A 26,540-nucleotide genomic window follows, 5' to 3' on the forward strand; every position below is an offset into this window, starting at 1 on the left:
AGGAGCTTTAGTTGATTTGGTTTCTTCTGAAGGAGTCTCTGTTGAAAAAGTACTTATTACTGCTGAAATTAGTGAAAACTGGGTCAGCACATGTGGGCAGGGAGTGCTCATGTGTATGAAGGTAGCTGGAGAAGGTCAATATCACAGTGCTTTCCTGACTGGAAGAGAGAAGCACTGAAACAGAGTGGAATTTTAACCTCTTGAAGTGCATTTATACAGAGCTATGTTAGGGCAGTAGTTTTAACAGCTTGGAGCAAATAGCACATTTAGTGTTTTAGGTACTGCAGGTGTTTTTGCCTATGTGTAATTGATTCAGTGTGTTTACCAGAACAGGAATGAAGTCTGTATCACGGTGAAACTTCAAATACAAATTAAGTGAAACTTCAAATACAAATTAACAGCAAAAGAAATCCCTCTCATCCTTACCCTGTGTGTCACTACCCGCACTTCTGACCATGCCAAGTCTCAATTAATTAAAATCTTCTTCTTGTACCTTGTGCCAATTAATTGTTTAAGAATGATATGTGTCATTATTTATAAAAAGGAATATTTTTTCCTCAGAGAAAGTGATTCTATCAGTTGTTACAGCTGCAAATGATTTGGCAGTTATTTCCTCCTTCCAGTTTCTGAAACAAAGTCTCTGTAATTTACAGATTCATGCCAAAAAGCCAACATAGTGTGGCTAAAATGTAAGATTTTTGTTAGCCTTCCGTGAGTTTGCTGTTTAAAGGAAGCAAAAACTATAAAAGCACAGGTGCACCTGGCTTTAGGAAGCAATTTTGCAAGAGAAATCCCAGCAGAAATGGCTGTTCCAGACTGCTGAGCAGGTCATGGTGCAATGCTGAAGCCTGGCTTAAGGTGGCTACTGTCTCAGGGTCTGTGGGTTTTATATTGCAGCTGATTTAAAACAAAAAGAAAAGTTATTGAGTCCTAACATTATTGAGTTACATGTTCCTCAAAAAACCCAACAATAGTATACAAAGGTTCTTAATTCTTTAAGCCCCATCTATCATGCAGGACGCATAGATAAAATCTGAATAAGCTCTCTCCAAACATTTGCTCCTGTACGTGACTATCAACTTTCAAAAAGTACCTAAAGTTTTTGTAGGGTAACCAAATAAGGTCTTGGAAAGGGCTGCTTTTATAGACTACTTGCTGTCTGCTCAAAGATGGTAAATGTGACTTCTGTTGCAAACAATCAAAAAATTGTGAATGTGAGCCTAGCAGATGAGCAAAATCTTAAGGGCTATATATGTATTTTTTAGTAGCAATAACTTCTTGTAAAGCATTTACACTTTGTAGAAGGGGTAGAGATAGATAAATAGTTTGGTAAGCTGTTATACCAGTGTTTTAATGATGTCTCTCAACCATGTATATTTATGATGCAGAGAATTTTCCAGATAATGGGTAGTGTCAGAATGTCACTGCCGGTCAAAACATGGGGTTTTTTTGTTTGGTTACAGTTCTAATGTCTCTGTATTATTTTTTTAGTAGGAATCTTATATTTGTTATCTTGCATTTTAAAATTTCTGCAAGCCATGCACAGATCTGCATGCACAGGATAAATTAAATTCTGAGCAAACAATCCCATGAACTGAGAGAGAAGAAGGTCACTTTTATGCCATAAAAGCAAACTGTTTCAATAACATTGCTCATTTTGTATGACATACTTTATGTTAAATTTCCTAATTTTGCCAACAATAAAAAGTAAATATTTGGGGTTTTATATTTTATTATATAATAATTCTTTAATTAACAGAATTATAATATTAGACAAGTCTTCAGAAAGACCTGGGGATGCCAAGGGGACAGTGGGGTCTGTAATACTCAATATGGAACAGACAAGGGGTTTTAGATTGTTTCAGAATATGCCCAGTTAATTCTGATAATGTGATTGGGGGATTAATTCTCACTTATGCACTGTTATTTGCTGCCTTTCTCAGTGCATGTGGATGAGCATGGTATATCTCATCTTTTTAACTGATGCTCCTACTAAACATTCAAAATACATTTTCCTCACTATAGCAAATATTAAAATTGAATTTTATCTTGTAAAACGTTTTTGCTACAGGCTGCAGAATTTTTAGTGGTTCTATGACTTGAACTATCCGGTGTTCAGAGCCCTCTAAGGTGGATGTTGCAGGTTCCAGGCACTATCTGTGGCTCTTAAAAAAAAGTTAAATCTCAGTGATTGAAAGACTTAAAGAGTGCTGTCATGGGGGATATTGAAAATGGCTGGGAAGATTAGAAGGCCAATTTGGAAGACTGATAGCTCCAACCTCCCTCATTTCAAGAGTAACAGTTCCCCTTATTTAGAAGGTATAAGAATTTCAGAGCAGCATTGGCAGCTCCCAGATAGAGAAGCATATCTTGCTAGTGAGAGACAAACATAAAACAGATGCACATTAAAATAAAGTTTGCTGATAACAGTCCTACTTGTGGATAACAGTCCTACTGTGATAACAGTCCCTACTCTGGGAGAGTGCCTCACTCTCCCAGACCCAAACGCACTAGGAAATCTCGTGCGGAAGGATTTGCATTGCTGTGGATGAGGTGGCTAAATTAAAGCTTGGTCTCTGTTTTTGGTTCTGCACAAGGTAGTAGGAAAAAGAGGGGTGGGCTGAAAGACGTATTTTGATGAAGGACTGTATGGTACAACTCTCCTGATGTGAGTCACACCCAGTGTGCATCTTCCCTGGTGACAGAGGAGCTCAGGCAGATGTTACTTCTCAAGTCTAAGGTCTAAATCCTGTATTGGAGCAAAGTGATCTAAATTACCATGGGACAGGGCAGTCCCACATCTCTTCCTAGCCCTCCCCAGAGGTCCATGTGCATGTTTTGCACTAGTTACAGTGGTCTTGCTGCCTTGGTATTAATCAGTGCATTTGTCTGATCACATGGCAGGCTTACACTGAAGTAAAAGAGAAGTGAAATTGCTGTGGATCAGCAGGGTGGATGAACTTGTCCCATAGCTGCACTGCAATGGCTCCTGGGAGAAGAGGGATATGGGACCATGGGCTGCAAGACCACATCTTTTAGCAGGATCTTGTGCCTAAATCATTTTAATTGTCATACCAGAAGTGCATCCTAGCTGTGTTTTTAAGTATTGCTCATTTTCTCCTGAGATCTTCATCTCTCACTGGCCAGCCATACTGCTTTGCTGTCCTTTTAGATCTGCAGAGCCAGGGTGGTTGATTTGAGCATCTAGTATGCAAATCAGATGACCTTTTCACTGTGATTACTTTTTTTTTTAATGAATGTATAAATCATGGCTATTTTCACCATTAGCTCAAGCCCTTCTGTGAAATACAAGAACAATGTGCAGCATTTTAATCTTCAGTCTGTCTGGTCTCTCTTCCTCCCTCCCTTCCCACACCTCCACACTAACAATCCAGGAGTAAACCCCTAAGTAAGTGGCAGTCTCTTGAGACAAGAAGAGTCACAGGCTTATTGCAAAGACAGAATGAAGCAAGCAAAGCCGACTACCATAGTTGTAAGTAATTTTTGCATGCGATCCCTATTAAACTCTCTTTTGTCACCTGGGGTGATGTAAAACATGACAGTCTACCAGGGCTGCTTCAGGAGCTTCAGTGGCATTCTCGGTTCCTCCGACTCTTCCACGTGTAGAGATTTGAGGGCTAGCTCTGCTGGAGTCTCCTGCTGTAACAGAGGATGCTGCTGCCTCGGTGTACACATGCTGGCTCTCTGCTGGAGGCTGCCGTCCTGCTGCAGGGCTGATGACTCAGGCTGTCTGTCTGCGCTTTGCCTTTGAGGGTCAAAGCCTCCCGTGAGTTATCAATAAAGATGTGCTGACACCAGGGCAGCAGCAGAAGAACTAGAGCAGCACAAGGATGTGCGTGGCCTTCTGTCAGGCCTTGATCATCACTGTCCTTAGCAAAGTTGAGATCTCAGGTTGGAAGTATTTTGTGGTGGGAAAGTGAAAGAGCCCCAGGGCTCTTGGTCACACGGACCTTTGAAGCAGTCTCCAGGAGTGTTCTACAGTGCTTTCTGCAGTAACTTCCTGTGGTAGCCAGGCTTGCTGCCCTTCTGCTAAGGCTGAAGTCTTGTTCCAGGTGTATGTACTGTGGTAACTGGGGTTAAAAATAGACACATTCTCCATGACTTGTAATAATCAGTTTGATTAAGTTTGGGTTGAAAACAACAGGAATGTTTTCTTTTAAGCTGAAGGCTGTGACTTGTTTTGGACAACTTTTCTAAAGCTTCCCATTTTAAGGGAGGAAAAAAAATAACAAGCCCGGCAGCCTTGTAAACTATCTACTATGAAGTTCTTTAAATAGCACAATCTATCTCTCCTCTTAAATTAGTGGTCAGCTTAAAAGTAATTCATCAAAACCAGTGGATTTATATAAGTATATGGTATAAGAAAGAGGAAAACTAGGTCTGGAGTTTCTGAGAATACTTGAAATCCAAGGCGAATCTGGCTAGTCTAAAATCAACCACAAACTTCATATGCTTCTAGTATTTAGGGGTTTAGACTTTTCATTGTTTTTTATTTTGGAATATCTCAGCTGGAAAAGGGAAATTGTGTAGATCTGCTATGGATCTTGCATTTTAGAAAAGATTTGTAAGTTATTTATATATATCTTAAGTGAATGTTACAGGGAATTACAAGGATACTGGTTTTCTGTTCAGGGACGATTAGGAATAAAGTTGTATCTTGAGATTGTTGGTGTGATGAAGAGAATGTATTGGACGGCATCAGTGTGTTTCTTCAGATAAAGATTTTTTGATATTTAATTTTATTATAATCTGACCCAGTGGTCAGGACTTTTGTTGCTTTTTCTTACGACTTATATGTTTTCCCATAAAGTTGGATGTTCATTTGTACCTTTTTAATTAGAATATTGATGTGCAGTTGCATAATCTAAACATCCAAAGTTATGTTAGTATATCCTACTGGTTTACATGGATTATTTTTTTTTATTTGCCCTTGACTTGTAATGAGCCTATGAGCTACAAGCTATCTGTGTGCCCATAGGCAGATCCTGATTCTAAAAGTAAAAACTGACAGCTGTGGCCAGAGGGGGCTTTTCAATGCAATACAGTGTGGTTTTGCCAATAATTTTAATTTTTCTAAGCAGATTTTAAGGGGAGGGAGGCTTTCATTGTTGAATCAAAAATTCAATAAAGACATTTCTTTTTTATTAGTTTTTATACATCTGAACTATTTTGTGCTCTTATGAGAACAGTGTGAAAATAAATCTGCAGTATTTAGACAGATGCAGTACAGAACGACTTCCTTATCTGAATTCAATGACTGTCTTCCTTGCATGGGTGAATTCTTGTCATGGTGCAAAACTTCAGAAGTAGACTGTAATACTGAAAAAACAGAGCAATTTTTAGGAGTATTAGGAACTTGTTAATGTTCAGCTTTTCTGAGATGCTATGCAAGGTACTGAATATGAATATTAAATTTTAAAAGAAGCAATTTTAATACACTTGCAACAGTGCATGTATTAAGCAGAGATCAGTAAACAGCTCATGATAGTTAATGTGCATCTTGGTTTTACTGCAAATATTCTGTGTGAGGAAGGAGAAGAACACAAGAGAGAAAATTATTTGATTGAGTTCCCCGGGGGTTTTTCTTCTATTCCAAGTCACAAGTTGGGAAATCCATGACATGATAAAACATAGAAATCTGTAGTTCCTGCGTATTTGCCATTAAGATTGGTAATTAGATGTTGTTTCTGTAACTTTTTTGTACTTCTGTCAAACTGCAGTAGATGTGAAAACAAGGGACATCTGTTCTTAAATGGTAAATGCTGTACCTCAATAGTAATTAAATTATATAGGCCCAGCTCTCATTAGGTGAATTGTTTTTTTTTCTCCTTTACATTCTTGAAGCAGCAGAAAACAGTGAAATTTCATCATTTACTGTCATTACAGAAGCTGCGTTCTAAGCTTGAAGTGAATTTTGCTTTCTAGAAACCGGTGGTTAATACCAGAGATAATTTGTGCCCGGCAGTGTTGGACAGTGTCTTGTGAGTTGATTCTAGTGTAGGAACTGCCCAGAACTACCGGGAACATCACACTTTTTTTGGGAGTTATTTCACTTTCTAGTCACTGACACTGTAGGGAGCAAGAGCCCACATCCTGTTGTGTGTCACCAGAAATGCCAAAGGTTTATAGGTGATCTGGAGGTAGAGTCCTTGCTTGTAGGAGAGTTTGGATGGAAGATTGCACTCGCCAAAGGGTCTGTCCCTTTGCTCAGCCACCCCGCTCCCTCGGAACATTTAATGAGTGCTTTCTCCATCTCTCTGTCCTTATGCTTAAAATCTCTCATCCATAAATTTCAAAAGTTGTAGTTTTGAGTATTTGGAAACACTTTTAAAGCGGTATGACATTGGCTTAGGCAGTAAACATAAACTTGGAGGAACAGGTTTTTTAGAGCAGGATGCCAGGAATGGTTTAAAAAATGCAGAGCATTGTTCATAGTTCAGAGCAATTAAGCATGAAAACTTCCCAGTAAAAATGTTGAGATTGGAATGGGCTCTTCAATAATGCAGTAACTCTGCCATCTACTAATGCCTTTGATTTTTATAAAAAAAAACAAAACAAAAATAAAAATACACCCTGGTTTTATGTAATGTGTTTTGCAGCCTTTGTCTTTTGTTTCGTGCTTGTTTCATGTTGGAAAGCTCGGTAAGCAATACCAGTTATTGATACCTAGTTCAGTTTTTCATTTCCCATGGTGATCCTTTGCTTCTAAAAGGATAGCAGTATTGCATACAGGGGGAGAATGGCACGTGGATTAAAAATTATCTCACTAAAGTATGTGTAAGGCTAGTTGGAGTACACCAGGTTGCCTTTACTGAAATATTTTCTCTTTAAATCTTGTAAGTCATCCCTGTATGTCATACTGCTTGGCTTTGCATCATTGGGCAAGGTAGCTTGTGAGTCTGAAGGGCTGATCTGGAAACCTTTGTATTGTGAATGTGGGTAGGAAAGCTTTGGGATCAGACAGCTCTGAATGGAGCCACATGTACTAGGGAGGCCTTGCTTCCCACCCATGGCCATGGTGGCATTTGTGTGCCACAGGGGAGAGAGCACAGTGGGTTTGCTGAGGCACAGTGTACCACCAGTTCTTCCAAGCAAGGCTAATCTCTGTCCAAGGAGATCAGAGCTATGCTCCACCCTTGTACTGGGAATGAAGACACAATAGCAATCTTCAAAGTCTTGGGATTCTTGAGATGCTTTTTTTAAAAGTGCATTTTAAAAAAGAATAAAAAGCAAGTATCAAAGGTGATTTCTATATTTAAGAAGGGTCTAGCTATGCGATAAGCTTCCAGAGACCATCTGAAGCCTTTAATGAAAATAAGTATTTTCAAAGAGCAACTCTGTTTCACCCAAAAGAGACAATGTAAAGAACCCTCACAATAAAGTTTTCTTACGTATTTGAGTGAAATAGTCTTTTATAAAGATAAGTAAGAAAAATGGGGAAATCCTCCTGTCCTCAGCAGAGGCTTTGAGTTGAAATACTCATTGAAGACAGATTTTGGTAACTGCTAATCATTTGCTGGCAGTGTTTTCATCGTGGAGAAAGCTGAGGATGGTGGTTTAACCTTTTGCTTTCTTTTTCCTCTTCTTTTCTTCCCTTCTATTTTTTTTAGCCTTTAATAATTTAGTGTTAGGTTTTGGAGAATGAAGATTTTTTTTGCTCCAGGTACTTTGTATTCTTTGATACAATTCTTACACTTTTGTCTTTATATTCTGCAACTTAAAAAAACAATATCTAATGAGTGAATTTGGAGAGAGACCAGAACGTGCACATGCATCAGACATCTTCTTTGAATGCCACAGATACTGAGGCTATTTTGGGCAAATGACTTAAGAGGTGTGGCAGTGAGCTGATGGCCCTTATCTCTGGCTCACCTCCGTGTCAGATCTCATGGAACCTGGGCAGGCACAATGTGTACTGCATTCCCAGATGCTGTCCTGCCGCAGTTGCGGGGAGGTCAGATGCTGGAGGCACCTCTGGTCATCTCCAGGCAGCTCCCAGGATGGTAATAGCAGAAGGTGTCTGTGGTTTATTTTGGTCCAATGATTCTGTCTACAAAGGAGAGACAGGAAAATCAAAGAGCTGCATGCCTCCAGGAGCCTGTAGTGGGTGTGATTTAAGTTATCTGCAGGGGACAAGGTGTTCTGTAAACTTCCATCATATGGGACAAGGTGTTCTGTAAACTTCGATCATATGGATTCTGGCTGTACTTTCTGCTAGATCTGTAATTAGTTGATAGTCATTATTGCTTCATGCATTAAGTGAAGTTAAGATGTAAAAGAGAAATTTTCAGTCAAAAGTAATGCAAAAATTAAGAAAGACATTAAGGGAAGCAAGCAGTGCAGATTTAAATGCTGAATACTTCTAATAGCAGTGAGCAGCTGAGCATGTTTCTGTGGGTATCCTTTACAGCTAAAAGAGGAAGAATTGGGGTCAAATCCTGCCACGCTTTGTGAACTTACTTGTTTCTCCACTGCCAGAGTCTGTAAAATACAACAGTCAAACATACAAAGGTGACACAAAAAATACTGTTAAAAAAAATGAAAAACCTTAATTAAAAAAATCATAACAATGTGAGTAAAAGTCTCATGTTTCCCATCTGTTTGTCCGTCTACGTAAAATAATGTAGATCTAGTAATTTAAAATTACCAAACAGTAATACAGGAATCTTTGGTCCTTAGAGGGTTGGACTTGACATGCAAGCTGTCGGTATCCTTTGACTAGTAAATTAGCACAGCTCTTTAATAAGCCTAAAGAAAATATTTAAGGGGAGGAGAATACTACACTGAGGGTACAGCCCCCTAAATTGTTAACTTTTATGTACTAAAACTAGAAATTATGACAGTTCTGGCAGTGGGATGGAACATTAACAACAGAAATTTTTTGCAAGTGTTGAGGGGTTTTTTGTCTTTAATGGATCCAGGTTGCTGCTCATATATATTGCCTGGGAAGGTGGGGGTGGATGGCCTTAGAATATTGTTTCTTGTACCAGCTGAACACTGCTAATTCTTTAGAGCCTACCTTGATGTTCCATTCCCTAAAAGAAGGCAGTGCTCTTCATTTCTCATTGCTAGACCTGTGAACCACTAGCAAGTATGGTTCAGAGGTCTCATACAGAATTAATACATGAGGCAATTAATGTTCCAGTGCATTAAAATAAAGTTGGTCTGCTATCAACTTTTACACTCCCCGAGAGCAAAGAGGCTCAAGCTGGCACACTTACTTGCCATCTGAAATCTAAACAGGGATGTGGTCAAGAAGGAAAGTTGAGAGAGAAGCATGTCAGGGATTTAAAGTTCTTTCATATTTTTCCAGGCAGAATTTTGTTAGGAAGGATCTCTGTGGTGATGCTTTTTTTGTTTGCAAAGCTCTCTGACAATGACAAGCCCTGGGTACTGCAGGCTGTCATTATTGCTGTCCGTGGTCTAACCATTGCACACTATGCATATTTTGTGATGTCTATAATCTTCTGACAGGCCAGGGCTGTTGAAATGCCATGTAAAGTTCATTCCATCCTTTTTACTAGTTAGCTGAATTTTCTTCAGAAAGATGGTTTTGCTTCATGGCAAACCTTGGAAGACATTCTCTAGTGTTTTCTGTATGTAAGAACTAATGACAGTGTTACAAAAATAGCCCCAAACTTTTGTGTCATCTTGCTCCACTCTTCATTTGTTTTCAGAGTAGTTGCACGAAGGCTGAATTGACCTTTTTGACTTAAATTTGGTCTGTGCAACAAGAGGCTCTGGAGTTACTTGAAGGGCTCTCAAATCTGTCTTCCCTATCCTTCCACTGTATCCATTCCTCACTGAAAGCAGAGCCCAGCCCTACCCCTCTGCATGTTTTCATCCTGCTTTCTTAAATGCAGACTACAGCATTGCTTTTTCCACAGTTCCTGATGTTGTCCTCTTCTGTATCCCCAACCTGCTGATCCAGAAAGGCCTCATCTTTCAAGTGTGTACCTCAAATGCCTCTTTGTTTCAGCTTTGTCGAACAGGTTTGAACAAGCTGCCAGTTGTCACACAGGAGCTGACAACCTCCTTGTGCATATGCTCAAGTGGTGGCACATCCAGAAGGTGGCAAACTGAATGCTACCATTCATTGCTAGTTTATGCCAAAAAATTTGTAGGTGTAAGGTATGTATTTGAGTGCTATTTCTTTTGACTAGATCACTCAGCAGATAGACCTTTCAGTTCTTGCAGAGTCTTCCCATCTTTTGAGCCCTGTGAGCTGTGTAATATTGGGAGTTGGGATATCAAACCTATGTGAGTTTTGTGTGCTGAGAACTGATCATCTCATAAGACAGTGGAGCAGGGATTGGTTTAAGTTCCTCCTTAAGAGTTATATGTAAATGCTCTGTTGAATAGTAAAATTCTTAACAAGACATGGTGTCCATTCTTGGGAGTGTAATGAAAGACCAGAAGTTCAGGAATTATATAGCAGAGAGGCATAAATGGTTCTGCAGGGATAATGAGAAGTTATGCTGAAGTTTTCTCCTGCTCTCTTGGGATGTGGTGCAAGACCAAAGTTAACTCATTTTCTTATAAGCCCTGTAATTTATCAAGTTACTTAGATGTTTGTGGTTTTCCTTTGTAGGATGCCATTCTATGAGATGGCAGTACTCAAAAGGCTGTGCTCATTTTTAAAGTGAGATTACAGGGTGGGAAGAAGTGGCATCAGCTTAAAAACAGGGAGGGAAATTCTGTCCCCATTTTTAACTTTGCAACAATGATAAGGCTAACTAGACTGAAGTCAGCCTACATTTTAAGCTAGTGATATGGTGGGGAAGGACACTCTTGACTGGTTGATTATACACCAAAGATATCCAGCATGACCAAGATAATACAAGTTTTGAAAAGTTTTTAGATAAATACTGTACCTTACGGAACAAGCAAAGCACACATGTCCAATCACCTTTGTGCTTAGTACAAACCTGATTTTGTAGAAGATCTGGGTTTGGCTTTACTGTCAAAATCTCTCCTAATGGGCTAAAAGAGTTGGGCAGCAACTGGTTGGTTGAAGGCCTGAGCACCAGCCCACTTGGGTGCCCTGGCACTGGCAGAGCCCCAGACATGAGCAGTTCCATTTCGGCTGTTGCTGTTGCAGCAGCTGGACCTGTATAGCTGAATACTCTGCCTCTGTCTTTCTAAAAAAAAAAAAAAAAAAAAAAAAAAAAAAAAAAAAAAAAAAAGAAAAATCCACTCACTTAGACTGCAATTAGGAAAAAAGTTCATGAGCTCATATGTTAGGAATGAATAAATGTCCAGAAGAAGTTTATACTTACAGATGTTTTGAGTGTCGGTAGCATGCAGGGCTGCTTGCCAGGAAGGGACCTCTTGGTCAAATGCCAAGACTAAAGTGTTAGAAAATGAGTTGGTTTATCTCTTCGCCATTCGTCATGCTCATTGGACATATATAGGTTTATTTTTTTTAATTAATTGTCTAGCAAGACCCCTCTCCTCTCATATTTTTTTCTTCCCAAATGCCCCGGCCCCTTTCCATCAGCTGTGGGTTATTGTTTTGTTTGCAGACTGAAACAGTGCTAGAGAATTTTGAATAGCTTCATTTAAAAAAAAAAAATCTTGATAATTGCATTTAATTAACAGCAGAATAATATGTATACTTTAAACAACAAGTTCTTTCAAGATAAATCTTGTCAGTTGCTACAAAAATGACACTGAAGGAAAACCACTATAGCTACAGAAGATGTTAAGTTTGTCTTGGTCTCCTTTCTAGTTTGCAAGCTGGCCAACCAAAATGTACAGAAAAAGTTTTTGCTTAACCCTTCCACCAAAGTATTGCCTCAGAATGAGGCATCTGTAAACAGAAATGTTTGCCTTTGTGCAAGTGGGCTAAAAACATAGGTTATGTGCAGTTTTGGAAATATGCATTGATCAGTGTACATATATAATCATCTATGGCATGTTTTCATTGCATAAGAACTAGAAATTTGCAAACAAGCACGATTTCTAATACAATAAGATAATTTTCTTAAAACTGATTTCTAATTGATGACAAAAAATAAGGATTCTTGGTAAGTTTCTTTTATTAACTATTTTTCACAGCTATATTAACTTTAGAAAAGATAGAAGATTGAATTTCTTTAATGGTTTGTGTTTACAAAACCATTATTTTCACAAGCTGTTGGCTTTCAGTTTGGTTTGTTTTTTTTGTTTTTTTTTTAATTAAACTTTATTAGGAATCCATGGCGGTCATTTTGACACCAAATGACACCAAATCATGCTTTCCTCATCTACATCAGCTATTTGGACATAGTTTAAACTTTCTTGGTTTCCATGAAGTTTTGAGAGGTTGATTGTTGTAAGGCAGCAGCTTAGTATCCATGAAGGAGGTGCCCAAGATGCCATGCTGTGTGCCATTGCAATAACTTTTTCCCAAAGAGCAACCTTGAAATGCATAATGTTAGCTTAGGAAAGCAAGGATCTATTTGACTGAAGACCCTTCCTCCACTCTTTCTTCCCTTTTCTGCTGTGAATCAGATAATCTCATTTCTGATGCTGCTCAGAGCTCCATAACATAAATCTGAGTAGACTAAATGTTCAGCTGCATCTAATGACTTCTGTGTACTTTTGAACTGACTGCATAAATTATATAGTAGAAGATTAATGCACAAAATATACAAATACTGAGTAGCAGTAAATGGGGTTTGTGGATGAAATTCACTCCATGCAGATGGCCCATTTAAGATGCTTCTACTTGACAACCTCTGCCAGAGGTATGTTTATGGGAGGAGGGAGAGTAGTAAGGGATGAAATGTAATTTTGGCAATGTCTAAAAGGACAGTAATTACTGGTAAGCATCTTACTTGACAGCCCATTTAGGATTTGTGGATCAGACAACCTGGGTGCATATGTTTCTCTTAGTTTTCCATTTGTATTGGAGGCTATAAATAAACATTACTTAATAGAAGGAAAAGTAAAATAATGTGAGTTTTGTTTAAAAACTTGGTTGTTAAAGCAGGCAGTAGTTGTTTTGAGGAGTGAACACAAGGTTCTGAGTGCCATCCCTCCAATAGGGTAAAATCTAAGTGTAATCTGGTGTGTGGAGCCAAGGGATGTATATTGAATAAAATTTAAAATTAGGCTTCAATAAAGGAAGTGTAAATTCTGTGAAATGTACCTAAATCAAGAGAAAAAACCAGAGGGGATGGTCAGAGCAGGCTGATGGCAGGGCTGTGGGGGAGCTCTTTGGGACAGCACCCTATGGTAAAACTGGCAGGCAAAAATTGTTACATTACTTCTTTAAATAAAATTGACCTTAGAAATAATTTATTTTTATCGAGGATAAAGCATCATATAAATCTGACATTATTTGGGCTCTTATTTCTATTTACAGCTATTAAGAGATAACTATCACATTTAGAGGAAAGTAATGATGTTTTCTCCTTCTAGACATAATTGCTGTAAGCAGCAAACATCAAAGGTCAGTGTTACCAGAGCATTATTTAGGATATTCAAATAAGACATTATCAGTTAGGAGGCTATGTGCTGAGTTGAAAGCTGTGGTATATGTAGGATTGAGACAGAGAAATTACAAAAAGTCAACAGAGGATGTTCCATTCTGGTGTCCCCCTAAAGTCAATGTCTGTGTGCATGTATTCTGTAAAGCATGTCTGTAAAAATGGCTTTGTACTTCCTGGTGTATTGTTCAGCAGTGAGATGTGCATCAAATATGCTTACTGTGCAAGTTTAATTATGTTCCCTCTAACTGCTAGTCTTGCATTTTCAGTCTGGAACCTAAGTTTAAAGTGCATTTTGCTTCATCATCTTCAATATTAAATGTTGTGTGGATTCATCTAAGCCTTTATTTTTGCAGCTCTAGTCCTGGCAGGTTTGCCCAGTGGAGCTGTTGAGGCCGTACTGTAAAAGATATGCTGTATACTTATAAATAAAAGAAACTGTTTTCTCTTGGTACTTACACCAACCGTCCCATCATCCTCCAGAAATAATTTTACTTAGCACTCCCACAGTATTGGCTTCTTGCATTTGGCTCACAGTTTACAATCAATGCATAAGTTGTTCAAGAAAAGGTTTTTTTTAAGATAGGATGCTATAATGCCATTCTTCACCTTTCCTTTTGTATACACAAAAATCTCTCCTTCATCCTTATGTGTATCCAGTGATGCATTTGTTGTATTCGTTGTTTGGGGCTGTTTTGTTGTTTTATTTGGGTTTTTTCCTGGGTGATTAGGTAACTTTTCTTATTTTTAATAGATTTATTTTTGTATCTCACTCTCTAGTTTAGTGAAGCTGAGAATCACAGGCCCTTTCAAAGACTGGATGTAAATTTGCTCTCCCAGAGTGTTGATGTTGCTAACCTTGAACCTTAGCAGATGCCTCATCCTTGATCTTGTGGAGCTTTCATGAGTGAAACATAGCCAAAAACCTGATCTTTTTCTTTCCCCCTGATAGTTTTTTGAAACCGATGCTAGTTGGAAAGCCGATCTGAGGAAACTCCTATATAGAAGTACAGGAGCTTCTGGGATTTAAGCCTTTCTGTCGTCTGCTCTTACACTTGTTTGGCACATGCCTGAATATGCAGGTTCATCAACCTGAAACCGCTGTTTTGTCTCTGCCCTGTTCAGTGCAATCTCTGGAAAGTGATTCATAAAATGGTTTTATGGATACTTTTCAGATGCTGATGAAAATTATTCTTACTCACCACATAGAAGAAGCAAAAAAATGATGATGTTCTTATTTCTTTCACACAGTTGTCTGTGGTAAGGTGTTCATCCCCAGAGCATGTCAGAGTATTGCCTCCAGATTCTTCTGGGGAAGTGAGTGGGGTGTTTGTTGTTGTTTCATGGGTTTATTGTGTGTTTTTTATTCAAGGGTTTTATTTTTTTTCATGTTTTAGAAGAATTTTCCAAAGGATTTCTTACTTTGCTATTGCTGTTTATTGATTTTATTAAAAAAAATCATCTCTTGTGTGGCCAGTGTCCTGGTTCAAGACAAAATTTAGGAGGAAACTCCTAACATCACCTCAGGACAGCCAGTGATAAGACTTTCTAAATCCATGTTTTATAATTCCTGCCATACCAGCAAAGCCCATGTGGAAAAGCACCAAGATTGCAGAGAAGAAAACAAATCTGCAGGTGAACAACTCAGACTGGCTTCTGTCACATCAGTTGCTAAGAGCTGTTCCCATATGAAAGGTTGTTTTTTTTTCCAGAGCTGGTGCAAGGATTTGGAAGCTACGAGAGTCAGGGGAAGTGTTACTCCTTCAAACATAACTGCATGTTAAGTGATTCTTATTAAAGACTCTTGCTGATATGGTGCTTCCATTGTTCCTATCTTCACAGGCTGGTGCACTCTTGGCACCCTCACGGGTCATGCAGCCTTACAGAATTCCTCATCCTCCTCTGTATTATGTGTCCTTCAAATACTTTGCAGAGGGTATCATGCCTCCCTCAGTTGTTGTTTCACTAAGATATGTGAACCATTATGTTCAGCTCTTTAATCATCCAGTATTAATTGCTCTTGCCAGGCTGCTTCTTATGTTTATTGCTTAATTTCCTTTTGGTTTGTCTTTATCCTTTCTTTTTTAGACTTGGACAAATAACAGATTTGGAATACTAGTAAGGATAATAGAATATGGCTAATGATCACTTAATTATCCTACCTCCAGTCTTTCTGGATGATGTCGCTATGTGTTCTTTTTTCTTACTTTATGCCATTAGAAGAGGAAAGTAATCTTTAGTATCACTTTGACTTAAAAAGAAGCATTGGCATCCTTTGGTTGCAATAAATGTAAGGTGTGGGTTTGTTTTTTTTTTTGATGGAGGGGAAATCGATTTAAAGAAATGTAGCAACTTAGCCATTAGTCCAGTTTTCAGAAAGGAGGTAGTTTTGTAGTCCTTTTGTAGCTCTATTTTCGTAGCCTGGTAACTGGTAGTCGCTTTGTATGTTTGAATGGTGTTTTTAATAAAAAGATCAAGGAGCAGTTGACAGAAAGAACGAATGAAAGAAAGAAGTTATTACAAATATATAAATAATGACAAGTCATATTCCAGTAAGAGCTGGTAAAATTTTTACACCAAGATATGGAAGAAATACGTATGATTTACTGCCAGACATTTTATGTTAGACAATTAAAACTATTTAGGAAATCTGGGTATCTGAAACAGAATTGGAAAGCAGATCAGTCTGGGGAGTTGTCCCATCTGGCAGATGTCTGCAAGAAATCACTGCAAGCAAGGATGATTTATTTTTCTTCTTTCCCTCAAATTATATATGCTATTCCAAATTTAACAGCAGCCCTCTAAGAAATATGTAGTTTGAGTTTCATTGTTCCCACTGTGAGTGCCTGTAAGCATCATTGAGGAAAGACAGATTTCCAGACTGAAGCAAATAAAAGGATTATTGCCCTTCAGAATTGTTATTTGATAGGTTAAATCTCACAGTCCCAGGTTTTTATTTTTTCTGGTTGAGCAGAATTATTGAGCAACCATGACTTTCTTGTCTTTACAGCCAGATGCCTTGTATCAGTTCTGTATCTCAGTTGCAATGAGGATAGCTATTCAATTACTATGATTTTTGCTTCTTGTTTGTATATTTTGGAAGGTTTTCTGTAGGTGTGTTAAGAAGCTCTCTTACCAGGAGGCTGAAGTTTGTTAGATGGATTGATAAATGTCCAGTGGAAAATGGTTAAGGCCTCCTCAAAAAAAAGGGGGGGGGGGGAATCCGACAGCGGCTCGTTTTTGTGTGTTCCTAGCTCTTTTCAGATATCCTCATGCCCATTTTGTTCCCTCCTCTTAAAACTGACTTTAGGACTGTGAAAGAGAAAAAAAAAAAAAGTCGAAAAAGTTGTCATTATGTGTATTCCTGAATTTTTAGCTTCCTTTCTTGAATTAGTGTCATTTTCCAAATCTTTGTTCCCTTTCTTGTGACTTGCAGTTGCAATATAAGAATGTGTAATCACTGACTGGTAGCTTTTCCTCTTACCAGCTTCACTGAGTGAAGTAATACTCCACAACCCTGTTGGAAGTACAATGGGTTTGTGTTTTTTTAATGTAAATCAGCAGATACCACAGTTTATCCAAAATATTTTTCCCTATTCTTGAAACAGACTTGATCGGATGTAAGATGCTGGATATTTATTTATTACTGAAATAATGCTGTTTAAAAAAGTGTATTCAGGACAGCAAAGGTTTTTTTGCAAGCATACCCATTTTGTTTGCATGGGAAATAATTTTTTTTGGCTTTCTACAGCATAATTATTTCCTCCTTCAAGTCATTAATACTGTATTGTATCTACTACCACATAGAGATTAGAACAGTCCCTTATAGTAAAATGATGACTGGTTAGATTTAAAATTATTCCATCCATAAATCTTGGCTTCTTATTATTATTTTTCATGCCTGAAAGAATCAATGCTTAGAGAAATAATTTATATTATATGAGGCAAAAAAAACCCTGGTTAAGTGTGGACCATGTGAATGAGAATAGTTTCTCTGGAAGTTTGTTTAAGTTCAATATTTCCAAGACAAGAGTTTTTCCTTATACTTTTTTTTAAATTGTGGGCACATCACACTAGCTCTGCACAGAGGGGAGAGAACTGCAAAAATAAAAACCTTCAGCAGAAGTTTGGAGTAGTTTCTGTATTACAAAGACTAAATTCTAGTATACATAACTGATCCACGCAATAGTGAGACAGTCACTTACCTAATGTAATAAAGACTCTGTAATGCTTTAAAAAAGCCCTAATCAAATAATATTTAAGCTAGAGAAGAACCTTCCTGGGATACTACTTTTTTCCCCCTCTAAAATAGCAGTGCAATTTTAGAATTAGTTTATTGTGTTCTGTTCTTGTTCCCATGTTGGTGGAAGTCATGCTTAATTTTGGCCAAAATGAAATACTGCCTTTATTTGTCTGCATGTTTTTGCTTCTGAAATGAGCACCAGAGAGAACCATGTATTATGCAGTATATTTCTCTGCCTCAGTCATAAACACGATGTTTCTTGCCCTCACAGTCTCTTCAGGACAAACCAGTGCTGTACTTGGTTACATGAGGAATTTTAGCTGGAGCTATGGGATACCTTAATTGTGATCCAGGATTTATACTGTGCTCTGCAGTATTATGAAAACATTCAATTGAGTCCTATACTCATCAGATTTGTACTGTGATGTGAATTCTGCTCTGAAGGCAACAACACATTCCCTTTCTGAAAAGAGGTTTTGCATGTCTCTGTTAGTATAATTATTCAGAAATTTTAAAAAGGAACAAAAAATCTTTTGATGCACAATGTCCCAAAGTGTTGAAATAATGTATTTTTAAATGTGTTTAGTGTTACATTTCAGACTTTTTCCAATTTTAAGTTGGGATCTCTTGAAAAGCAGAGAAGATTGGATGTTGCAGTGGTCATCATTATCTCCTTAATAAAAGCCTGAGATGAGCTCCTTAAAAGTAGTATTTGGGTTTGATACTGGCAGAAAAGTTCATATTTATTTAAATTTTCTTTTAATGTTGTCATAATGGTAAACTTCTTTGCACAAAATTTATTACAATTTAACTATGATTGAAAGGAGAGGTAATGTTTAAAAGGTGGATCTGGTATCCAGATCATGGATCTTGGCTCTTTACTTAGTATGATTGTGTAAACACCTGCAAGACCCCTTGCTCTGTATAGGAAAAGTACATACTTCCTTTTTTACAGACATGGAAAAATGCATTGGCCAGAGTTTTGATCTTCAGAGCATTTTCACATTTTCTGATGAAACCATATTATGTAAAGATAAATTAATACCATAAAAAAAAAAAAAAAAAAACTGCAAATGGCCCCAAAATGATGACTTTGTAAAGCACTTAAATCTATTTGAAATAAACTGTGTTTCGTAAAGAGAAGCCTTATAAAGCGAAGACTTAAGGGTGTGGAAAACAACACTGATTTTTAATTAAAACTCCTGTCCTCATGTAATGCTGTGGTAGTAGTGATGCACACTTTTTGCTCTGCTGTAAAAAGCTGCATCCATTATTTTGTGAGTTTGGCTTTGGTGCAGCTGCATTGGGGCATGCAGTTAAATCATTTTCGTAGAGATGAAGCCTACATCTAGTTCTCTCCAGCCTGAATTTTTGTTGCTGTTATTGTTCCTGTTGGTTGTTCGCTAAGTATAGGAACAAAAGGGTTTTTATATCCAAGTTAGGAATAGAGTTTCTAACAAGGTGGAACCAATAATTGAGAATTAAGAACTTGGTGTTTGGAAGAGCCAGCAAAAGGGTTTCCCATTTGAAGACACCTATTAACAAAACAAAACACAACAGACAGTTTTTTTAGCAGTGTTCCATTTATCTTTATCTCTGTTTGAAAATATAATTTTCCATAGATTTGCAAGTTTTGCTTTGCTAGTCTGTTAAATAGTAGAGTACATTGCTACATAAATAAAGAGGCTTGAGATTTAAATTGCAGAAATTAATCCAATCTGGCATGTTTGCCTACCATTAAAATTTCATTGACCACCACTTTTAAATTTTAGGAGTAGATCCTTCTTACACACAATTAAACTTTTAGCTACATGAGAATGCAGGCTTTTATATTCAGTTCTCATAGTGAAGGAAAGGTAAGATTCTCACTGTTCTAGTACAGCATGCATTGAAGCAATCTGAGTTTAGCACAATAATGCCATCCATTGACACACTTTCAGCCTGTCAGGGTTTTCTTCATAATTCAGTTTACTTGTATAAATAATGCGTAAAAAGCATTGAATTATAGAGTAGAAAATAATGTGGATCAAATAAATGTTAAATCAAATTTGTAATTATTAAAGTTCTTTGCAAATATGAAGTAGTAAATTATGTGTAGCTTTGTTGGTCAGACTTCTTTTTTTTTTTTTTTTTCAGATATCGAGTCATGCAATCTGTGATGCACATTACACTGAGCTTTTTTGTAGAAATACTGTGTATACTATTTCAAAAATCATCTCTTCCAGGCAACCGTGCACTGGGAATTTCTGAGAAAACATGGTATACTTTAGCCTGAAGCTTATGCTCTTAGCAAGGAAAGTGGTGTCATCAGCAAATTTCCATTTCTGTGCTGTAACTGTGTGCTGATATTGGGGGACAACAATTCTGGAAACAATTTTTCATGTTTGGTGTATGTTTTTATTAGAAGTTTCCCGCCCCTCCCCTTGTCTTTTTATCTGCCCTGTGTACTTATCCAGTAAAAATGCATTTTACATGCAAATGATGATAATCACCTTTGCAAATCCATTTGACTCAGTTTGAAAGGAGCAGAACTGGAATGATTGAGAAAAGAGGAATGGGATCCTTGACAAACTCACTATATGTGGTTCTTGATATGTTATCTTTTTTTCTATATTTATGTGTAAAGAAAAATAGCATGTGGGGAAAAGGAAAATTTCATCTCTCACTTTTGGTGGTTAGCTTTGAAGAAACTGCATTAGTTTTACTAATATACTCATGTTTGATTAATCATATCTTTAATTGATTGGGAAGTTGTATTGCTTCTGAATGCAATTCCACTTACTAACTTAGCTCATTACCAGTATTTATTCAAGTGAAGATTAGTTTTAATATACTGGGATATGCTTAAATTGTTTTCTTCATAGGTTAAATTCCTTTGGAAATTACATTTAGCAAGCCATTAACATGGAAGACTAGTATAGTACATTAACAAAATGGATGTTTGACAAGCATGATTCTTTAAATGTACATTGTTTCTTCGTTTTGTATGGCTGTAAAATTAAAAGTGCTCTTAATGTTCAGTTTCAACAAATGGTACTTTTATCCAGTTGAAAAATAATCACCTTTTGTTTCTCTTAAGCAAATTTAATATTTTTATCAAGTAACTAGCCTATTAACTTAATGTGCCTTAGTTATTTTGACTGATGTGAGAGGAAAAAAAATGTGTAGGTTTTGCTTAATATATTCAATCTGTTAAAACAAAAAACCACTAAAAGTTTATGCAGTAAATAATAATTGCATTAATTTAATAGTATAAAGACTAAGAGCTTTGGATTTTGTCTTACTAGCACAAGTTTGTGCAAAAAAAGTGATGTAGAGGGACTGGGGAGGTAAGTCAAAACAGCTGAAAACTAAATGCCATGCTAGTTTAAGCTTTTGTTCATGACATTTTTAGAGGGGCTGACTTCAAAGTTAGAGGCAACAATATATATGGAAGTATAAGTTGCTGTGGGTAAGGTGATGATACTGACACAAAGGCTAATCAGTGAAAGATTTCTTACAAACTGGATTTCAATATTAGTAACTTTAAGATTTTATTTTGTTTTCATTACTTTGCACTTTAGGTGAATTACAGATAAAAATAGTAGATTTATAACTGTTTCTGTGTCACTTAACATCAGTTCAACATTAAAGAAGATTCTCATGCTAAAGTTAGTTTGTAAAAAAGAGTTTTTAAATCTAATGTTACAACAAGCATATAAAATTTCTTTAATACACAAATAATTCTCAGTCTTTATTGCATCTAGTAGCCCACAAAAGAGTCTGTATTTGTAATTTTCTGTAAAACTAAGCAGGAAGGCCCAAGTCTTTGAATTGGAATAGAAACTTCTTTCATGGATCCATTTGTAGTTGAGTAAGATGTGCAGGTGGAAGTGTCCTTTTGACCACACTTCCAAAGTTATGGTATCTCATATGGACATGGAAGAACAAAGCTGCTTAAGACTGTAGGTTGACAATCTAACTGGCCCTTCTTAAGCTGTTTTCTTGTCTTTCTGCTATAGTAACAAATTAATGTTTGCATAAGCTGTGCACGGTCATCGTTGTCTATATAACTTTTAAAACACGACAATGAAAATATGATAGAAGAACTTGCCTTGTCTTTTGAGATGGATGATATGTTGGTATCTTTATACATTTTGGTTTTTTTGTGTTATTATGGTTGATTCACAGTAACAGTTGCTGCTTTCATGATGTGAGAAGCTCAGTTTCTTTTCTTACGTTTTTGCGCATGCTTTTATTCCTGCACAGTTGGTTTCTTTGATAGCCTTGGTTTACCTCATGACATAATGGTGGTTCATCTTGGATCAGCAGCAGAACTGCTTTATCATGCTGTTCTTTGGGCAGATGTGCAGCTCTTTGTGTGCCTGCCTTCCAACTTTCATCTCGCATTTTGTCTCTGTGGCGTGGAAATTGATCCTTCCTAAAGGGTGCTGTCAAATTCAGTCAGGGAGAAAAGGATACCCTCCCAAAATTGGAGGAGAAAATCAGCAGGTCCCTAAGGATAAGCCTGTTTCAGCATGGCTGCATAGCTAAAATATTGAAGCTGGTGGCTCTGTGTGTGCCATCTTAAGAATTTGTCAGTGTGAATAACCCCCGACCCTCCGACTGTATGCAAAGCAAGGCCTGAATAACAGCTTTGTGCTGCAGGAACTTAACACATGGAGCGGGACTAAAAGCAGGGTTTCATTGGTTATTTCAGACATTTAACATTCAAGTCTCGTAAAAGAAAGAAGCTAGTTCTGACTCAGTTCCGTTAATTAGACGTAAATTACTGTCTTCAGTGCCTTCACATAAGGGAAGGTAATGGGGAGTTCTGCAGGACCAGAGGATACGGAAATTGTAATTAGAATGGGGCTTGGGCTGGGAAAGGGTGGTTGAGCACAAGCTCCCATTGAGCTCGGGGGCTTATCCTGAACAGTGTGTGCAAGGACTGAAGTCAGAATAATCATTTTTTAGCCTCCACCCAGATTTGTTGTGTTTCATTCCAAGATGACTGGTGTGGCTGACTCTGAATGATGTGATGAACAGATGTAGTTCATCTAGTAAAGGTTTTATCTTCTGTGGAAAGCTTTAAGCAATCTCCGTTTTAAAAAGGCGATTAGCCTTTAATTCTTTAAAGTTCAAAGGGACATCCAAAGTATTCCATGACTTCTCATGGTCCTGGGCATAGTCATGGGCTTCTCCTAGTATTTATCATCTCTTTATCATGGGCAGGCTAAAAATATTATGCCTATTACATATTGTCTAGCATACCCTGTCCCGGAAATTTTGGGTTTGAAGCTGAACTGTAGAAGCATTAAGGAGATAATTAATTTGCATGTGATTCTGTTCAGGAAGATGTAATAATTTGTTTTGAAGCTAACAATTATTATATTAGATTTGGTGACTTTTATTCCATTGCTTGCAAAATTAACATTTGTAAAATGTATGACTTAAAAGATGGTTTAATCTATTAAAAGGGAATTCTAAAAAGCATTTTGCAGTTGGTTGATTCAAATTCAGAGATGAAAGGATTGTTTTCCATAGTGTAAACATGGAAACATTTATTGTCCACCTTGATGGTAAATAGCAATAGCCACATTTTTTCTCTCCACTACGATTTTGTCCAGTGGTAGAATTGAACAAGCATCTTACTCAGCAGTAGTTGTAGTTTTGTTCCTCTCTCTAGAGTTGAATTGAGAAATAACATAACATCTACAATGGAGTAGTCGGTTTTTTGAGAGACTGATAGAAATGGAAGTACTTAAAGCATAATTTCATTTCTCTTTGAATGTTAGTATCTAACAAGGAAAAGTTAGCTGTAGGGACTTAATGACAGGGCAGGCTCACCGCTGTAAGATTAATACAGTGAATAAATTTTTGTTCCTGCATTGTTATCTGTCCAGCTGTTCCATGAATACCTTTTAGAGCCAAGCAGTAAATCTGCCTGTATCCTTTATGCTATTTCTCTAAGAACAGTTTTCTGTTCTTGTGATAATAATGTTGGTAAGTAACTAGGCTGGTTATATGTAGTGAAGCTGGGATTTGTGGTCTTGCCTCCTGATGATTAGGCTTTCTTTGTTCAGCAAAAAGCCATTGAAGTATTAATAAAGGCAAAAAACAGCAGGTTGCTCAGCACCAGTCAGAAGCCAACACAGCGAGGAGCAAGGGGGCAGGCAGGGGGAGGACACAGATGGACTTGTATGTAAATACCAAAATGTAATTTCAGGCGTTTCTTGTAAAGAAAATAGTATAGAGTTTAAAACCTATAATGAAATGGTCAGTTTGGGCAACTGGCACCTAGTGTATTACAGAATACATTAAAAGTATTTAGCATTTGGAATGTCACAGTTTGAAATGCAGGAAACACAAATATTACATTTCTGTAAAGGCTGTTGATAAAGCAAAACTATGATCTGCTCCACTCCCAGTAATTCTATTTGAGTTTGTTTTTAATTGGTACTCATTTTCTAACCCTTGAACTGCCTTTGAAGTAACAAGCTAAAAAAGACAGAAACAATTCCACAAACATTAATATTCCAGAGGCAAATCTGACCCTCAGGCCCATACTTATCTGCAGGCATATTTTCTTCTGTGAGTGCTCAGAGTGACTTTTATAGCTATGCTGTTGCAGACTTCTAAACCCTAAACTTGTGATGTGTCCTAGAAAAGTAAACAAAGTGTTTTCTTTGAACAAAGTGAATCATTTTGTTCTTATCTAAAACTGTTTGGATTGTAAATCCCGTTTTAGCCTTTTCAGTTACTTCAGCAAGTTGATAGGGAGAAACACTGTGTTCTTCACTATGCAGTCTAACTCATTAACTGTGGTCACTGTAAATCATTGTCAGAGTGACAATCTGTTAGTGACAGGATGGAAGATACCATGTTCGCCCATGCAGCTGGAAGGGCATAACTGTAACCACTGAAGGTCATTTCAGAATGGAGAAGGAATAGCGGATATTTATTTTAGACAATTTTTGCATGACCAGTGCTAAACGTGTCATATATCCAGATTGTAAGAATGCTGTCTACAGATAAAAAACACTTTATTTTTCTCACTGCAATACTGCCAGCTGAAAATAGCCTTACAGATGTTATTGATGTGATTCTTGTTTGAGGCAGGATGGAATTCTGTGCTGATTCCTTCTGCTCAATCAGTTTACCATGTAGACCATTTAGTGAAACGGTTAATAAATAAACTCTTATGAACCATATAAATAATCAGAGAACCAAATTCTCTAGCAGACCTAGGAGTCTTGCTGGAACAACCTGTATGTCTTTCATGTCCTACCTTCTGCATCATCTGATTTTAATACAGTGAAGTACATAAAACACAAGCTTAATTAAGTCTGTAGTTATGAGATTTCTCTCTGGCAGCCTGGTACTCCTGTGTCCTGGTACATGTTTTTCTCCTTCCTGTTAGTCAGTAAAATAATGATTTCAGAAGAGGTTGAATCAAAGAAATTAAAAACATTAATAGAATAAATGAATTTAATAAAGAAATCTTGTATGTAAAAGACTTTTTTCCTAGTCTCAAAGCACAAATAGCAGGAACACTTCTCTCATACATATTTGGATGGACTGCCTTTCAAGCAATAGATCTTCTGCGGTTAGATATTCTTCTAGAGTGTGTGTGATCTCTTCCACAGCTTGTCTGAAGGGCTCAGCTTCCAGCTGCTAATTTTGCTCCCTTGGGTCTATGTGCTTACCTTACCTCAAATCTCAGAAATTTTTAAAGAGAATAATAAATGCTGTTTCTCTAAAGAAAGAAATGTCTTTATTTAAGACTGGCTTTTATAAGACTTGGAGTGCAAGATCATGTATTTTTGTTAGCTAGTACTGAGCAGCTGGTACTTCTTGGCCTCAAGTGGTGCCAGAGGAGGTTTTGATTGGATATTAAGAAAAAATTCTTCACTGAAATTGTTATCAAGCATTGGAACAGGCTGCCCAGGGTAACGGTTGAGTCACCATCCCTGGAGATGTTAAAAGACATGTAGCTGTGGCACCTAGGGACATGGTTTAGTGGTGCACATGACAGTGTCATATTAATGGTTGGACTCAGTGATCTTAAAGGTCTTTTCTAAATTAAACAATTCTGTGATTTTAAACCTGGATGGGTCCTGACTGGGGAGTGCCTTGTTACAGTTGCTTAAATTCACAGATTTTTTTTGGCTGCTTGGACATTTTAAGAGAAACTGTGTGTTTTCAGTGAAAAAAAAACCAATCAACCCTTAATGACCTCTCTTCCCCATTGATTTCTTTTAGTCCCTTTCTTTCTGTAAACATATGAATTAGAAATTCACACCATCTTCTAACTGATGTTTGTTCAGTCTTAATAGCTTCCCTGCCACTGCATCACCATGAGGTTGTGCCAAGAGAGAAGCAGAGCCTCCATGAAGTGCAGCCAATGCTCCCTGAGGAGTTGTGTGTAGTGCTTGGAGACACAATGTCCAGTCCTTAAATTTCAGATTTACGTTTGAGAGCTGTATCTTTCACAGATTTTGGGAAGCAGAGGAGAAGGTAAAGCAGTCATCAGTCTGTTTCTATTTGAGTATCTTCAAATTTGGACGTGGGTTTGTTGGGTGCTTTGTTGGAAGAACAGCAGGAGCTGGTGACACACTCTGCTGACAGCTTCTGAGAGCCAGTCAGGGAGAACAGTCAAATAGCAAAGCATCATCCCTGTCTATGCAATGAAAGTAAATGCATCACAGGTTAATGACAAGAGGAACCTTATATTTTGTATCTGATTAATTATTCTAAGAATTGCATTGTAATCTCTTCTTTCCATGTTAGTTCCTGTCTGCTTCTGGCTGGCACATCTT

At 37.4% G+C, this 26,540-nt stretch overlaps 1 protein-coding gene across 4 annotated transcripts in view; it reads left to right on the forward strand.

The window, feature by feature from the left end:
* Positions 1-26,540, forward strand: part of CDH2 (cadherin 2) — a 114,674-nt gene that overhangs the window by 24,168 nt on the left and 63,966 nt on the right. The window contains exon 1 of one of the 4 annotated variants that reach the window (XM_068190068.1): positions 33-49. The exons of the other annotated variants lie outside the window; for them this stretch is intronic. Coding sequence (XP_068046169.1) covers position 49 — 1 coding nt within the window. The 5' untranslated portion in view covers positions 33-48. Of the gene's footprint in view, positions 1-32; positions 50-26,540 lie in introns of those variants that run through there. 4 annotated transcript variants of the gene reach the window in all.

This window comes from Anomalospiza imberbis, chromosome 1 (genome assembly GCF_031753505.1).
Source record: "Anomalospiza imberbis isolate Cuckoo-Finch-1a 21T00152 chromosome 1, ASM3175350v1, whole genome shotgun sequence".
NCBI classification, from domain to species: Eukaryota; Metazoa; Chordata; class Aves; order Passeriformes; family Viduidae; genus Anomalospiza; species Anomalospiza imberbis.